Raw genomic sequence first — 18400 nt, forward strand, 5'->3', positions numbered from 1 at the left:
TTCTAACACTCTTTGCCCAGTTAACACCCTAAATATGCATCACCCATCTAACAAGCTAGCTATAAATAGCTAGCGATAGCTAAACAATTTCCAGCTGATCGTTTTGTGAATAGACCTCGCATTCAGATTTGCACAAAAACGTAAACAAATCGTTAAGACCAATGAGAGTAAAGCTACTGAGTTCTGACGTCATACATACGTGTCCAAATATGGCGTTGCGTTGGCAACCATATTGGATTGTCAATCCCGTGATGTCCCCTGTATGTTATCACGTCAACTGGCCATAGCAACTGAAGAAGCTGGGAGTGGGAAGGTGAACGATATGTGAAGGCATCTTGGGAAAACGTACCGTTGGATTCCTTGTAAAATAATCATTATTCATCATGAACGTGGGCTTTGCACTCGTTCTCCTCTGGTCTCTCTCAATAACCAATGGTAAGTACAGTAACTAGCTAGCTTAGCTGTAGAGTTAGATCCCTGTAATGGATAGCTAACGTTACCTTAGGACGGAGTTGGGTTTAGCTAGCTTTGTTACTAAGCTAACGTGAGCTAGGCTATATCGTCTTGATTTGTAAGATCTGAGAGCTATTTAAATATTCGATTGTAATGGTGGGTACGTCAGTGGTTGAACCCCGCGTGTTAGCTACATGAATATAGATGTTGACCCCGCTGATAATGTGGATACAATTGTTACGTCTTCACATCCACTGGGTGTGTTCGTAAATTGCAGAACATTGTCAGATTGTCTGTTCATAAATTCAGACCGTTCTGCTCGGACGCTCTGGCCTAGGAGTAGGGTTGATCCGAGTATTCTGACCTTACAACGGCAGGAGAGCACCCAAGCTAACTGGCTAAAGTTAGCTAGCTTGCTAGCTACTTCCAGACATAAGTAAGAGAACACCTCCCTCTGACAATTTCTCGCCCTGGCAGAGCTGGTTGGCTCGTTTCATGTTATCTAGAGCGTTGGTGACTGTGCTGCTGGCAACAATTTAATAACGTTTTTTTGCAGACGTTTACGGACACCGGTCATATTCAGCGTTGGTAAATTCATCAGTTAATGTGAACTCAGGCACACTCAGACGAGAGCGCTCTGAAATTGGAATAGACAGCCAGAGTGAATTTACTTACACACAGATAGGTAGCTGTTGACTCTCCTTTCCGTTACATTACACACAAGTCATTGGACGAGGTAGTCTTCTGTAGGGGAACATTTTGTTAACCGCGACGCTCGGTCTGAACGTTATATATACACGCATCGCGTGGGGTACGGTTTTGCAGGCATAAGGACCTTATATTTCATATCGGGTAGAAATAACTAAAACCAAACTAAATGTTAAATTGATACTCTCCTTTATATGGTTAAAGTTCCCACACGGCTATATTTCCACGTTACAGCGCTACCTGTGCTAATTAGTTAGCTGTCTGCGTCTCGGAACACCTGTGAGGAAACAGACACGTCGCAAATGTGTACCTTAAACAGTGTACAGTAAGTGTATATTTTGCGTTTGTGAAATGATTTTGATATGAAAGTAAAGGGAATTGTTTCTAGAACCGTAGCGCAATTTTCAATCGATTCACGTTTAGATGGAGTATTTGGCTGTTTTGTTTTCGAGCAAATTTGCGCTTTAAACAAAACATGTAAGGTCCTTGGACTAAGGAGTAACCAAATATTTGTTTAACTAACCCAAGATGGACCACAGCCTGTCGTTTCCAATGGGAGTAAATTAGTCTGAGTTGGCAGAGCCAAGCACACGCGAGTTAGATCCTATTGGCACGTTCTAGCATGTATTTGCAAACTGGGTTTGGCAGATGCCAGGAGAACGCTCCCTGCCCGAATGCATAGTGCCAACTGTAAAGTTTGGTGGAGGAGGAATAATGAGCTGGGGTTGTTTTTCATGGTTTGGGCTTGGCCCCTTAGTTCCAGTGAAGGGAAATGTTATTGATACAACAAACAATGACATTCTAGATGATTCTGTGTGTCCAACTTTGTGGCAACAGTTTGGGGAAGGCCCATTCCTGTTTCAGTATGATAATGCCCCCGTGCACAAATAGAGTTCCATAAATAAATGGTTTGTCGAGGTCGGTGTGGAAGAACTTGACTGGCCTGCACAGAGCCCTGACCTCAACCCCATCTAACACCTTTGGGATGAATTGGAATGCCGACTGCGAGCCAGGCCTAATCACCCAACATCAGTGCCCGACCTCCCTAATGCTCTTCTGGCTGAATGGAAGCAAGTTCCTGCAGCAATGTTCCAACATCTAGTGGAAAGCCTTCCCAGAAGAGTGGAGGCTGTTATAGCAGCAAAGAGGGGACCAACGCCATATTAATGCCCATGATTTTGGAATGAGATGTTCGACGAGCATGTAGTGTATCTTCTAATTGTTCTCTTTCATGAGGGAGGATATTGAAAGTTCACAGATGTAACAAGTGAAGTTAGACCTATCAATGAATGTTAGTGTTTTTACTGATATCAATTTTGTTTATGAATTATTAAGTGATTTAAAATTGTTAAGGGAATTTCTGAAAAAATCGTTAACGGAATTTCTGCAATTGAATTGGCTACAACAGGAAATTATAGTAGTCACAAACCATAGTTCGGTACACAAGTTTAGACAGTAGAGTAAAGAAAAGTAGAGTACAGCACAGTGTACATTAAAGAAAAGTGTAATTCGGTACATTACTGTACAGTATACAGTAGTTCACACAAGTTGAGTATACTATGCTGTACTTTGATGGCCAAACTTGTGAAACATAGATGTCTATGATTGGTCTCGTTTGGATGCATTAAAATAATAGCCAGTGTGTAGAATAATACCCAAATATGCAAAGGAGGATATTGCATATTTATATATTTTGTGTACTTACTGGGCTCTACGAATGCGCTGACCTTTTTTGATAAGGAGCACATTTGTGCCGAAGTAAAAAATAAAATAAAACTAGGAGCACACAAACAAAATTAGGAGCACAATGCAAAAATATTTGTGCTAATAATTCTAGAATACTTATAATAATTAGTCATTTAGCAGACGCTCTTATCCAGAGCGACCTACAGGAGCAATTAGGGTTAAGTGCCTTGCTCAAGGGCACATCAACAGATTTTTTCACCTAGTCGACTCAGGGATTAGAACCAGCGACCTTTCGGTTACTGGCACAATGCTCTTAACCACTAAGCTACCTGCCGCCCAAACAAAACATAATACTTCATTGTGCTCCTAATAAAAAAAATATTTAGTCGCATATGCAAGTAAAATGGTCGCAAGGTAGAGCCCAGCATAGGATGGATCACCATGACGACAATGACATTCATAGCCATAGTTATGCATTTCTGTGTAGTACAGATCAGGGACCCATGATTTTAAATTCTGTTACCGCAGTTCCGTTACCGGGTGTAAATCCACTATTCTTTCTGCAGACATCGTTGAATTTGAATTCGGAGCAGATATTTCATACTTTTTGGAAAACTTGGAGACCATTAAAAACTAAGGGAGATTTGACTGAAATTCTGTTACCAAACTTTGCATCTGCACAGTTCTTCCAGTAAATGTGTTTTTATAACATTTTCAGTGTACATTGTTAAAAGTAGGCCTTGTGCGTAGAGTTGTATGGCTTGTTAAACTTAAGTCAATGGTTTTTGTTTGTCATAAAACATTTTTAAGTGAGTCTCAGCGCAATGCCGTCACCGTGCAATTGCACTGTAGCCTAATGCCTTCTAGTAACATTTAACAGACTTGGAAGAGGTTTGTCCAGGGAAGAGGAAATGAAGTAAGCAGACCCCAGCCTAGCCTGAGGCCCCTGAATCCATGGTTCCAAAGCAGTTTCAGTGCTTCAGTGAAAGTTATGCTGTTCTCCACACTGTAAAATTCCTTATGGTTGAGTCACTTGCTGGATCTTGATGTGTCATACTTCATATTCAATCTACTATCATTTACATCGTAAACAGCAGTTGGGCTGGTTTCGTTGTAGCCAGGCTATTTATAACCTGTGACGATTCAGATACCATGGTTAGCTTTCTGTCACACCCTCAACTCCAACACTGTGGAATCTGTTTCGGAGTGCAAAGGCCAAGTTAGAGGAAACGTCATAAATCGGTCATAACCAGTCATAGTCATGCACAGAACAATTTAGGCAACAGGAATCTTGATCCAGGAGGGGATTGAATGTCTCTACTGTAACCAATAAGCTAGATCTTGACGCCTAGCCACTTAGCTAGCAAGTTAGCAAACCAAATGCATAGCTGGAGCCCTGAGCTGGATATAATTATTTGACACATCTTAGATTTCTTATAGTTATAATTGGTGTAGCAGGCAGCCCCGCAAGGTGGGGGTGCCCCCCCAAAATAGAGACTAATAGTTTGGGTCGGAGGGAAATATCGTGTAACTGTAATCCAGCCCCATGGGTGCACTGAAGCTTAGCAGGTGCGCGCGCACACACACACACACACACACACACACACACACACACACACAGAGCTGTTAGGGGAACTGTTCTAAATTTACTATTTTTTCCCACCATCTGATGCAACATCCTGTTGTGGCATTGGGTCTCAGTCAAGCAAGCTCTACAGGGTCTTTCCACAACAGCGGGAGCGGAAAATATTTTTGGTATCCTATTGTTCGGGACATCTTCACATAGAAATTACATTGGGAGAAATAATGTTTGAAATTAAAATTTGTATTACACGCAATTGCCTAGAAAATGATGATGAATGTGGCAATGATAGGCCCTATTTAGACCTACACATGCATCCGGTAAGACCCTATGATCTGTGAACCGTACATGATACACATCTTGGTGACATTATACACCATCGTGTTCTCTAAAATATGGAGTCGCCTGTCATGATTCTGAAGTAAAAATCTTTGCTAACATTAAAAATATTAATAGAAGCTACCCTTTTTTTTTGATTTTGTTAATTTTAAGATATATTTTTTGGAACAATATTATAGTCGCGCCGGTTGGCGCAACTATAGTAGGCATTGTTTGAAGTTCAATTGTTAAATACAAATCCCCCTACCATCATATCTAAGCCAATATGACACCAATGTCGATGAACATTTTAAAATTCAACTTGACTGCGGTACACAACACACTCGTCATGATCCGTCTGGCTGTTACCGAGAACCACTATACCGGATTTTTGACAGGGTCGTTAGCGTTAGGGTCCTCAGACATTTTGTTTTAGACTTCGATCCATTTGGACTGAACAAGTTTGTAGGTGCCACCGTTTTTTTATTTTTTTATTCACAATTTATCACTCTCACATGTCTGCCCATTAAACTAAAGATGTGCTACCTTTTTTGTAGCATTACTAACAATGCTAACATATATTCAGCCCTATCTCAGTAGCAGCTAGCTAATAGAAGGCTTGCAGCTGTATCTATCTAGCTAACACCAGTTGGATGAGAAGCAAAGGAAGATGGCTAGCTAGGTACACTTCATTCAGAAAGTATTCAGACCCCTTGCCCTTTTTGACATTTTGTTACAGCCTTATTCTAAAATTTATTAAATAGTTTTTTTCACTTATCAATCTACACACATTACCCCATAATGACAAAGCTAAAACTGGTTTTTAGAAATTTTTGCAAATTTATAACAAAAACCCAGGAAATATTAAATTTACATAAGTATTCAGATCCGTTACTCAGTGCTTTGTTGAAGCACCTTTGGCAGTGACTACAGCCTTGAGTCGTCTTGGGTATGATGCTACAAGCTTGGCACACCTGTATTTGGGGAGTTTATCCCATTCTTCTCTGCAGATCCTCTCAAGCTCTGTCAGGTTGGATGGGGATCGTCGCTGCACAGCTATTTTCAGGTTTCTCCAGAGATGTTTGATCGGGTTCAAGTCCAGGCTCTGGCTGGGACACTCAAGGACATTCAGAGACCTGTCCCGAAGCCACTTCTGCGTTGTCTTTGCTGTGTGCTTAGGGTCGTTGTCCTGTTGGAAGGTGACGCTTCGCCCCAGTCTGAGGTCCTGAGTGCTCTGGAGCAGGTTTTCATCAAGGATCTCTCTGTACTTTGCTCCGTTCATCTTTCCCTCGATCCTGACTAGTCTCCCATTCACTGCTGCTGAAAAATATCCCCACAGCATGATGCTGCCACCACCATGCCTAACCATCGGGATGGTGCCAGGTTTCTTCCAGACGTGACGCTTGGCATTCAGGCCAAGGACTTCAATCTTGGTTTCATCAGTCCAGAGAATCTTGTTTCTTATGATCTGAGAGTCCTTTAGGTGCCTTTTGGCAAACTCCAAGCGGGCTGTGCCTTTTTTACTGAGTGGCTTCTGACTGGCAAGTCTACCGTAAAGGCCTGATTTTAGTGGAGTGCTGCAGAGATGGTTGTCCTTCTGGAAGGTTCTCCCATCTCCACAGAGGAACTCTAGAGCTCTGTCAGTGACCATGGGGTTCTTGGTCACCTCCCTGACCAAGGCCCTTCTAACCTGATTGCTCAGTTTGGCCGGGTGGTTCCAAACTTTTTCCATTTAAGAATGATGGAGGCCACTGTGTTCTTGGGGACCTTCAATGCTGCAGAATTTTTTTGGTACCCTTCCCCAGATCTTTGCCTCGACATAATCCTGTCTCGGAGCTCTACGGACAATTCCTTCGACCTCATGGCTTGGTTGTTGCTCTGACATGCACTGTCAACTGTGGCACCATATCTAGACAGGTGTGTGCCTTTCAAAATCATGTCCAATCAATTGAATTTACCACAGGTGGACTCCAATCAAGTTGTAGAAACATCTCAAGGATGATCAATAGAAACAGGATGCACCTGAGCTCAATTTCGAGTCTCATAGCTTAGGGTCTGAATACTTATGTTTTAGAATAAGGCTATAACTAAATAACGTGGAAAAAGTCAAGGGTTCTGAATACTTTCCGACTGCACTGTATATATTGCTATAGAAGGTTTTTCAAGTTTCTGAAGATGGTCATCTGTGTAAACTGCTATCCTGGACACTTGCGTGTAATCAGAGAACAAACTAATAAGCTATCGAACGTCATCTGCTGCTATTATAGCCAGTTAGATACACCGAACTTTGGGAAAACTGCCACGCTGGTCATTTATAATACGTGCACACACCAGACAGATGCATCACTGTTAGAGGATCCAGAGCGAAGTCTAGCCCTTACCTTTATGTATTAATTCAGTCTGCTCCCTCCTCTGTCAATGACATTTTGTTCTTGTCATTTATAATCCAAATGTGCGCTGACTGATCAACACCGCGTCAAGTTACTTTTCAATGTGTTTCCGAAAACCTGAAGTCGCCATCCACAAGTGGAGAAAAAATAAATAGCAGGGGTGCGGGTTGCACACGAAGCATCCAGGTCAAACAATAACATAATGATCATTCTTTGCTTGCGCGACATGTGCACAGTCAAAACTCCATGCTTGCTAACTTACTTAGCTATGTGATAAAATGAAAGTGTTTTGAACCCATCAACAGTTTTTTTTTTTAAGACCAAAAAAAGTACCAGGCAAGATGACTAAACGTTCAATCAGTACTGAGTGAATGAACAACCAGCTTTTTGGAACGAAAGCGTGCTGTCATCACCAGACGACACTATTTTAAAAATGGGCAAAGTTTATGCATCTGCAACAGGGTTTATAGCGTAACGGTTAGTGTCACCGCCCTGGGATATGAAGGTGTTGGGTTCGCCGACCGGCGGGGATATTTAGACCGTTCCCTTTCGTGTGTTCTCATTTGTCAGGAGACACACAACTTTTAAGCTACATAGTCATTTGACAGAGGTAACGAACTATCCATTGTTCAGCACAGTAATTGATAAAACAGGACCATGTTTGGAAACGAGTGGTTCTGAGCTTATGTCAATATTGCACAGGTAAGCTCACGGTTACAGAAACCAGGAGTACAGACCGGCTCTATAGACCTCTATATCAATATGAGTGACTGTGTTGAACATACCACCCCATGTTGTTATGTTGGGTACCTACTGACCAAAGAAGATGTTATGAAATCTATTTATTTTTCAATTCATGTATTGTTAAAATAAAAGTTTAAAGAAATGCAGGCAGGCACCACATTACTACAAGACAAAACGGCCCCACTAAATCAAGCCTGAGGGTGTTTGTAACTATAAAAGCAAAGCTTGCTTTCATAAAATAAAAAAAGCTTGAAAAGGTAGTGGAATGGGGTAATGTCTTGGAGTGGGACAAATGCAATACATTACCTTGTATGCGGTACAAATCACATTGTGGGATCACCTCTTCTAAGAGTGTGAATTAGGCTGTTTTGAGAAGGTTTGAATCCTAAGCAACCTGCCTACACATTGTTGGAAGTACAATAGACCAACATAGCTACTGTAGTAGGTCACAGCTGTGTGCTGGAAAACCTTGGTAGAGCATGGGTGAAGTACGCATTGAAAATGTGTATTTCAGAGTCTAGACATACTCCATATTTGAGAGAACACTGGCGTTAGAATGACACCAATATGTCTGTTATCATGTACGGTTTACAGATCATTAGGGTCTTACAAGAGGTCTAAAATGGCCACTTTCATCATGATTTTCAAAATAATGGTTTGATACAAACGTAAAAAGCCTGTTAAACATCCTTCCTCCCAATGAAGTTCCTATGTGAGAATTGCAAGAACATTCTGAGGTACCAAAAAAGCATTTCTTGCTGGCGTGGAATCTCCCAATAGAAGCGCTGGCTAGCTAGTGAGGTCAATGTCATTGTTGCTAGCCTATGGTTTTTCTCACCACAGGGGTGTGTTTAGCTTCTTTTGTTCTTCAGAGATCTAAATATCGGGATTGATTCCTCTTTCTTTTGAATATTTCATATTGTCCACAGGACATGTGAATTGGTGGTTGGCTGTGAGGTAGTGATGAAATGCATAGCCTAAAGCAGTGGTTCTCAACTGGTTTTGCTTCGTGACCCAAATTGAACCAGGTTGTCTCTGCCGCGACCCAATATTCGCATCGCGAAAAATAATCGGCAAAATAAAAAAAATCTGGGAAACTATTTTTAATGCTACGTTGATAGTAAATGTAGCAATTTATATGACAAGGGAACAACATTCCCACCTCTTTCATTGTCAATAATACACTTTTACCCTTATTCTTGATGAAGAATGTTAATAAACTCACTAGTTTGAGACCAAACAAATCAACCCAAATAGTGCTGCTAATAGTGCTATATTGAAATAAATTCTTCAGAGATTAAATGATTTCCAAATGTAAATTCATTATCATTTCTACACACGTTCTACCAGGTTTAAGTCGTTTATGTTCAGACTGGAGTATTTATTCACTATTATTTTTACTCAGACACATTGAAAACCTCGACCCACCAGTTGAGAACCGCTGGCCTAAAGTATGCAAATGGTTAGGCTGTTTTAACTTCAAAGTTGCTGCCGAATCAGTTGATTTATATCCAACTCCCATCATATAACGTGTAATCAATACGCCACCAAACAGTGAATAACTCTTTAATGACCCTGTCTGCCTGTCTTACTCGCTGTGTTTCAGTGGTTGCAGAGCTGTCTCTACCTCAGAACCTGACTCTGCTCACCCTGAACACACAGTACATACTGACATGGGACTGGGACCAGACGACCACAGGCAACGCTGTTACCTTCACTGCAGAGTACATAGCGTAAGTCACCAGATGCACTCACAAAACCCCCTCCACCTCTCCTACATGTCACATACTATACCGTATTTCACCCCCACCCTCCACCCCTCCTACATGTCACATACTATACCGGATTTCACCCCCCCCACCCCTCCTACATGTCACATACTATACCGTATTTCACCCCCCCCCCCACCCCTCCTACATGTCACATACTATACCGTATTTCACATCCTACACCCAAACAGTGACTTGTCTGTTTATTTTACCACTCTGAGAGTCATAATCTGGTATTAGGCCAAGACTGCCTCTCATCACTGACCCTCTCGCTCTGTCCCCAACAGAAAGTACAAGATGAAGAAGAAGAAGAAGAACTGGAGCCGTGTGTGTGAAGGGACCACACACACCCGCTGTGACCTCACAGGTTCTGATCTGCACTACCTGGGCATGTACATGCTCAGAGTCCGAGCCAGCGCAGGCGGTCTCCACTCACACTGGGTCTACAAAGACTTCTGCCCTGATATAGACGGTGAGAGAGGAATGGGAGAAGGCAGACAGACTTGGGCACAGATGAAAAATAAACTAAATGAGAGAAGATATCAGGAAAATAGACACAGTTTCAAACAGTCACATATTTAGACACCAACCCACACACAGCCAGACACCAACCCACACACAGCCAGACACCAACCCACACACAGCCAGACACCAACCCACCCCCAGCCAGACACCAACCCACCCCCAGCCAGACACCAACCCACCCCCAGCCAGACACCAACCCACACACAGCCAGACACCAACCCACACACAGCCAGACACCAACCCACACACAGCCAGACACCAACCCACACACAGCCAGACACCAACCCACACACAGCCAGACACCAACCCACACACAGCCAGACACCAACCCACACACAGCCAGACACCAACCCACACACACACACGTGTGTTGATTGAGCTTTCAGAAGTTGTGAAGGCACTCAAATCTATTGAAATTAAGAAAGCGTCTGGCCCGGATGAATTGAACCCTTATTTTCTAAAAATTGGTGCAGAGATCATTGCTGCCCCTCTCACTCATATATTAAATCTTTAATTGGTGAGTAATACCATTCCAAAAGTCTGGAAAGCAGCATACGTCACGCCTTTACATAAGAGTGGAGATCCGTCCCGGTTGGATAACTATCGTCCATATCTAAACTGTCTGCACTGGCAAAAGTTTTGGAAAACCTGGTAAACTCACAGTTGAAAGACTTTATAATAACTCAGTTGTATCTCAATTCCAGTCAGGTTTTAGAGCCAATCATAGTACAATTACTGCAGTAAGGTTGTAGGTGATATTCTAGATGCTCAGGACAAGACAGATCACTGTTTCACTTTCTATTGCCTTTGACACTGTTGACCATGCCCTGCTGTTGTATAGTCTAAAACACTTTGGTTTAAGTGTTGATGCATTGGATTGGTTCCAAAACTACTGTTCTGACAGAACAGTGTGTAGCACAGGAGGGTATGAAATCTGAGGTCGAAGTCTTACAAAAGGAGTTCCCCAGGGCTCAATTTTAGGTCTGATCCTTTTTACACTGTATATAAATGATATAGGGAAGACGGTTGACTCTGCAAATCTCCATCTGTATGCTGATGACACAATTATTTATTCTAGTGCATCTAATATTGAGAAGGCTTTTCAGGACTTATAGTTTGCTTTTGATGTTATTCAGAGGCAGCTTTTCAAATTGAAACTTGTGCTTAATGCAAGGAAAACAATGTATGGTTTTCTCTTCTCTGAAAGTAAGATTTGCAGATTTGAACTATAAAAGACCAGCAAATCGACAGGGTCAGGCTCACCTCCTTGGGATTTGGTTAGATGAAAAGATTTAAACAGCACATTGAAAACCTGAACAAGAAACTGAAGTTGAAATGTGGTTTATATTTTAGGAACAAATCTTGCTTTTCAATGTCAGTCAAAGGATCTTGTTCAAAGCACTTTGGTATTGGTGCTGGGTTATGGTTATATTGTCTATATGCAGGCCTCAGCAAGTACCTTAACTCTGGACACGGTGTATCATGGGGCTTTAAGGTTTATTACAAATGCTACATCACTTGCTATGGTGCAATGGACCAGGAGGCTAAAGCACTGGGACACTTTTGTGTACAAAGCATTGATAGACTTCCTTTTGTATCTCGGTTCCTTACTGACCAGATCAGTCACTCAATACAGTCTTTGTTCACAGTCGCTGCTGTCCTTGTCTGTTCCTAAGGCTAGAACAGATGGGGAAGCAATATCTTTCCCATAATGCCCCTTCATCCTGGAATATGCTTCAAAAGATATTAAAGTTAGTGTCCTTGCCTGTATTTAAGACGCTGAGCGACGACACTGTTTGTGACAGCTGCAGTTGTTTCTAATCTTCAAATGTATCTGGAACTTGTGACACTTTGTCTTTTTGTGTGTATTTAGTATTTTTCTGTAGTATTTTCTGTATACGCTGCTATTCGAATACTCATACTAACCGCACTAACTGTACTATCTGTGACGTAAATTGAGTATGTGGTATGCTTATTGGTCATAGTATGGATATAGTTAGTGTGCCAAAAGGTCCCGGATGTCGTACTAAATTAGTCAAAATACGAAGTATACAAGCAGTGGACGCTATTTCCGTGCTTTTAGGGCCCATAATGCAATTCTTCAGAAAATGGGCGTGGCTTCACAACGTTTTCAGATTTGAAGTAAATGGCGGAAAATATGCAGATGAAGTCCGACGAGAGCGGTACAAATTCATTGCTTTAACTAATTATGACAAATGTTAAGAAAATGTTGAGCAATGTAAGAAAGTAATGACTTTTCAAATAAGTTACAGTGAGGGGAAAAAAGTATTTGATCCCCTGCTGATTTTGTACGTTTGCCCACTGACAAAGAAATGATCAGTCTATAATTTTAATGGTATGTTTATTTGAACAGTGAGAGACAGAATAACAACAAATAAATCCAGAAAAACGCATGTAAAAAATGTTAGCAATTGATTTGCATTTTAATGAGGGAAATAAGTATTTGACCCCCTCTCAATCAGAAAGATTTCTGGCTCCCAGGTGTCTTTTATACAGGTAACGAGCTGAGATTAGGAGCACACTCTTAAAGGGAGTGCTCCTAATCTCAGCTTGTTACCTTTATAAAAGACACCTGTCCAAAGAAGCAATCAATCAATCAGATTCCAAACTCTCCACCATGGCCAAGACCAAAGAGCTCTCCAAGGATGTCAGGGACACGATTGTAGACCTACACAAGGCTGGTATGGGCTACAAGACCATCGCCAAGCAGCTTGGTGAGAAGGTGACAACAGTTGGTGTGATTATTCGCAAATGGAAGAAACACAAAAGACCTGTCAATCTCCCTCGGCCTGGGGCTCCATGCAAGCTCTCACCTCGTGGAGTTGAAATGATCATGAGAACGGTGAGGAGTCAGCCCAGAACTACACGGGAGGATCTTGTCAATGATTTCAAGGCAGCTGGGACCATAGTCACCAACACACTACGCCGTGAAGGACTGAAATCCTGCAGCTTTTGTGTTTTTTGTATTTTTCTGTAATATTTTATGTACACGCTGCTATTTCCCTGTTTTGCCTTCTTGCCAGGTCGCCCTCGCAAAATAGGTTTTTAACCTAAATTGGTCTTAAATAAAGGTTAAATAACATTTAAATAAAACACGCACAGCCACACACACACACCGGCACGCACAGCCACACGCCAACACACAGCCACACACCAACACACACAACTAGCACAGATAGACAAACTGTCATTCACCAAGAATCATTCCCTGTACTCTGGAGTTGGCTGTATTGCAACTAGTGATGATTAGTGAGTTTATTTTGGTCTTATCTGTTGTTCCCCGTCTAGCTTCATTGGGCCCACCATCCAGGGTGGAGCTGGCTCCTGTGGGGAACCTGCTGGACGTGACAATCTCTGACCCCCTGACCAGCACCCAGGGCTCCATGAAGGATCATATCCCCTCCCTGTATTACCACATCCTGTACTGGAGCCGCTCTGATGACCCTCAGGTACTGGCTCAGCCTTCTGCCTTTTTCTATGGCCCCTAAAGACACCTGGGCCTCCCCTCAGTAACCCTGTGACTGCTATAACCTGGGCCTCCCCTCAGCAACCCTGTGACTGCTATAACCTGGGCCTCCCCTCAGTAACCCTGTGACTGCTATAACCTGGGCCTCCCCTCAGTAACCCTGTGACTGCTATAACCTGGGCCTCCCCTCAGTAACCCAGTGACTGCTATAACCTGGGCCTCCCCTCAGTAACCCTGTGACTGCTATAACCTGGGCCTCCCCTCAGTAACCCTGTGACTGCTGTAACTAAAGACACCTGGGCCTCCCCTCAGTAACCCTGTGACTGCTATAACCTGGGCCTCCCCTCAGTAACCCTGTGACTGCTATAACCTGGGCCTCCCCTCAGTAACCCTGTGGCTGATATAACCTGGGCCTCCCCTCAGTAACCCTGTGGCTGCTATAACCTGGGCCTCCCCTCAGTAACCCTGTGACTGCTATAACCTGGGCCTCCCCTCAGTAACCCTGTGACTGCTATAACCTGGGCCTCCCCTCAGTAACCCTGTGACTGCTATAACCTGGGCCTCCCCTCAGTAACCCTGTGACTGCTATAACCTGGGCCTCCCCTCAGTAACCCTGTGGCTGCTATAACCTGGGCCTCCCCTCAGTAACCCTGTGACTGCTATAACCTGGGCCTCCCCTCAGTAACCCTGTGACTGCTATAACCTGGGCCTCCCCTCAGTAACCCAGAAGCTACAACAACATGGTGTAACACTCTAAACCACCAACTTAAAGATAGAACACACCTGTGTTCCTAATGTGGTTTTCTATGCAGGAAACTGGTTGGTGGGTTGTATTCTGAAAGGTTTTAAAGTGTTCCATATCAGGCCAGGGCATTCAGATGGAATGCAAATGTTCTCTGGAACTTCTCCAGGTGAAACAATCTCAATAGCCATTCTGCTGTGTCCCTGTGTTACACCAGACCAGATAGATATGATTTCTCTGTAATCCACAGGTATCCCCAACCGTTCCACTTTTGTGACGTATTCAGTACTACCAAAGATGATTCAACTTATGAAGGGCTTGATGATTAGTTCACCAGTGGAATCCGATGTGCTAGTACTGGAATAGGTGAAATGAGTGGAACGGCAGGGGGTAGTCCAAGACAGGGCAGTGTATCCCAAACCGCTCTGATTATAACATGTTGTTATTGTATGATCAGGGTCTGAATCCTAAAGTGGTGGACTCTAGCAACAACCTGGTGACTCTGCCTGAGCTGGAGGCCTGGACGTGGTACTGTGTCATGGTCCAGTCTCGCTATGACTACTACAACAAGACTAGTGGCAACACGGCACCACAGTGCATGCAGACGGAGGGTAGGAATGAACACTTCACACTAAACACTTGGAGATTTGCTTGATGTGTGTGTAACCTACCTGTATCAGTGTGAGTAAGTATAATGTGTGTGTAGAGATGCCAGAGAGAGAGTGTTTGTGTTTTACAGGAGTATTTACACAATAAGGACACTGTAAAGTGTGACTGTGTGTCCTCGTCCTCAGGTGACACCCCGTACTGGCAGATCTTCCTGTACTTCCTGGTCTCCATGGTGGTGTGTTTCCTGTTCGTGTTGCTTCCCTCCTACGCTGCCTTCAGGTTCTACAGAGTCCTCAAATACGCCTTCTACCCCTCCATCCAGCTGCCTGCACACATCCAGGAGGTAGGCTTCATAGCCGCTTGCACAACAGTAATATCCGGTGTACCATCCATCCTCTCTGTTGGTGGGTGTGTGTCTAAGGGTGGTTGGGATAAAGCAATAGACAATTAAGTTACCTTCTTTCTCTCTCACCACCTCTCCCTCCCACCTTCTCTTCCCCTCCCCCAGTACTTCTGTGACTCCTCTCCCGGCTCCGACATGCCCCACCTCCTCACTGCTGAGGCAGAGCTGTGCTGTGATAAGCTGACCATCTGTCCTGAGGTGGCGCTCCTGGAGATACACGTCCCTCCTCCCCTCACAGCGCCCCCCTCAGAGCTGGAGCAGGACAGCGGCAGGCACAGCAGCCAGGGCAGCGGAGACTCTGGGATCTACTCCACAGAGGGAGGCTCCGCCCAGCAGGGTCGTAGTGGTGGGGAGTCAATCAGGAGAGACCAGGAAGTGGACTCCTGGCAGACACTGGAGCAGGTCAAGATGGAGGAGATGGGGAGAGAGTCGACTGACGAAAGAGTTCTGGACGAGGGGGTTGTGGATGTGGGCGTCTGAGGAGAAATGGAGAGAGACCAGATCTGGGTGGATAGACTGTCAATGATGGTTGGAGATTTGTAATGGGGAAAGGAGAAGGGTCTCACAGAATGTTCTCTCAAGTCTACCAGTCTTGCTGCCTCTCCTCAAAGAACACTGTGAAGATGATGAAGTCTCTCAGAGCCAAAGACGCATCGTCACCTGTCCAACCTACCTTAAAGGAAAAATCCACTAAAGTCCCAACATGTTTTCCATGTCAACAGTCAAGTTTTCAAGATATTGGACTTTCAAGAAGCAAAGTGTCACTTGCCACATGATGATGATGCGTTTTGCATCATATGAAAAAATAATGACATATAGTTTATTTAGTGGATTTTTTTCTTTAAGCAGTTCTGACAGGATGGCATGTTATTCATGTGATTCCTGTCTGTTTTTAGTATACCTGTTCACTGTCACAGTGACAGCTGCCTGGGATGGTCTGGGAATCCCATGTTGCTTTGTGTTTTAAGGGTGTAGAAACAAGCTTAAAGGTGGGAGGGGATTTGGGATGGGATCCCATTGACTTTAAGATGTCAAAAAGACCCCAGTCCACCTTTCTATGGCCATGCTGGAACATGGTTTAGTGTAGTTTGGAACAGTCCATCTCATCTCAGACTCAGCTGGTCACTGACAAGGGCATGCTTTCTGTTTCCGGTGAATTCTGGGACATTTGGTCCATTAGCATCTATGAATAGTGTGTGTGTGGACGTTTTTTTTAACCAGAAGTCCCCACAAGAATAGTAAACAAACAAAAATCTGACCAACTGGGGAAATGTTGTTAGTCCCCACGAGGTCAAATGCTATTTCTAGGGGGTTAGGGTTAGAATTACGTTAAAGGTTAGGGTTAGGAGCTAGGGTTAGTTTTAGGGTTAGGAGTTAGGGTTAAGGTTAGGTTTTTGGGTTAGGTTAAGAGTAAGAATAGGGGTTAGGGGAAATAGGAATTGTGTGTCCCCACAAGGTTAGCTGTACAAGACTGCGTGTGTGTGTGTGTGTGTGTGAAAGAATCCAGGGGGAAACAGGGTATCTAGTCATGTTTAAACAACATGGTATAAATCACACACACGTGGTCGTAATGCAACCTATTTTACAGGCAAGACATTTTCTTGAAAAGGAACAGTTCTGGTTAATTCATCTTCAAAACTAATCCTGTCGTGTGTGTGTGTGTGTGTGTGTGTGTGTGTGTGTGTGTACGTGCCTAAGATAGATAAGACAGTACATTTGCAGCAGCGTATTTGGTGGGTTTGAATGTGTTTGGCATCAGTATGCATGGGTGAGCATGGTGTGTGGGCGTAATATAGGGGTATGTGTGTTGTGTTGTCAGTGTAAGTACTGTATGTCTCAGAGGCCAGTGTGTGTACATAGTCAATGCAGGTAGTCCGGGTAGCCATTTGATAAGCTATTTAGCTGTCTTCTTTAGCAGTCTTATAGCTTGGGGGTAGAAGCTGTTCAGGGCCATGTTGGTTCCAGACTTGGTGCACTGTGGTGGCTCGAGTCTTTCACAATTTTTGGGGCCTTCCTCTTGACGCCGCCTGGTTATAGTGGTCCTGGATGGCAGGGAGCTCGGCCCCAGTGATGTACTGGGTTGTACTCACCCCCCTTTGTAGCGCCTGGCGGTCGGGTGCCTTGTAGTTGCCGTTCCAAGCGGTGATGCAGCCAGTCAAGACGCTCTCAGTGGTGCAGCTGTAGAACAGCCTCCTGAGGGGTCGAGGCGCTGTCATGCCCTCTTCACAACTGTGTGGGTGTGTATGGACCATGTTAAGTCCTTAGTGATTTGGACACCGAGGAACTTGAAGCTCTCGACCTGCTTCGCTACCGCCCCATTGATGTGGATGGGGGCGTGTTTGCCCCTCCGTTTCCTCTAGTCTACGATCAGCTCCTGTGTCTTGCTGACGTTGAGGGAGAGGTTGTTGTCCTGGCAACACACTGCCAGGTCTCTGACCTCCACCCTATAGGTTGCCTCATCGTCGTCTGTGATAAGTCCTACCACCGTCGTGTCGTCAGCAAACTTGATGATGGTGTTGGAGTCGTGCTCGGCCACGCAGTTGTGGGTGAACATTGAGTACAGGAGGGGACTAAGGACACCCCTGAGGGGCCCCGTGTTGCTGGTCAGCGTGGTGGATGTGTTGTTTCCTACCCTTACTGCCTGGGGGTGGCCCGTCAAAGTCCAGGATCCAGTCTCAGATGGAGGTGTTCAGTCCCAGGGTCCTGAGCTTGGTGATGAGCTTAGAGGGGACTACAGTGTTGAATGCTGAGCTGTAGTCAATGAACAGCATTCTTACATAGGTATTCCTTTTGTCCAGGTGGGTGAGGGCAGTATGGAGTGCAAAAGAGACTGCATCATCTGTGAATCTGTTGGGGCGGTATGCGAATTGGAGTGGGTCCAGGGTGTCTGGGATGATGGTGTTGATGTGAGCCATGACCAACCTTTCAAAGCATTTCATGGCTATAGATTTGAGCGCTACGGGGCGATTTGCCAGCTGGTCAGC

At 44.1% G+C, this 18400-nt stretch overlaps 1 protein-coding gene across 1 annotated transcript; it reads left to right on the forward strand.

Moving 5' to 3' along the window:
* Positions 1-254: 254 nt before the first annotated feature.
* On the forward strand, positions 255-17968 carry LOC121536420 (interferon alpha/beta receptor 1a). The gene is made up of 7 exons (XM_041843676.1): positions 255-435; positions 9488-9614; positions 9938-10122; positions 13485-13645; positions 14862-15015; positions 15199-15356; positions 15522-17968. The coding sequence occupies exons 1-7, from the start codon at positions 384-386 to the stop codon at positions 15894-15896; spliced, it is 1212 nt and encodes a 403-aa protein (XP_041699610.1). The 5' UTR covers positions 255-383; the 3' UTR covers positions 15897-17968.
* The last annotated feature ends 432 nt before the right edge of the window (positions 17969-18400 follow it).

Source organism: Coregonus clupeaformis, chromosome 23 (genome assembly GCF_020615455.1).
Source record: "Coregonus clupeaformis isolate EN_2021a chromosome 23, ASM2061545v1, whole genome shotgun sequence".
Lineage (NCBI taxonomy): Eukaryota > Metazoa > Chordata > Actinopteri > Salmoniformes > Salmonidae > Coregonus > Coregonus clupeaformis.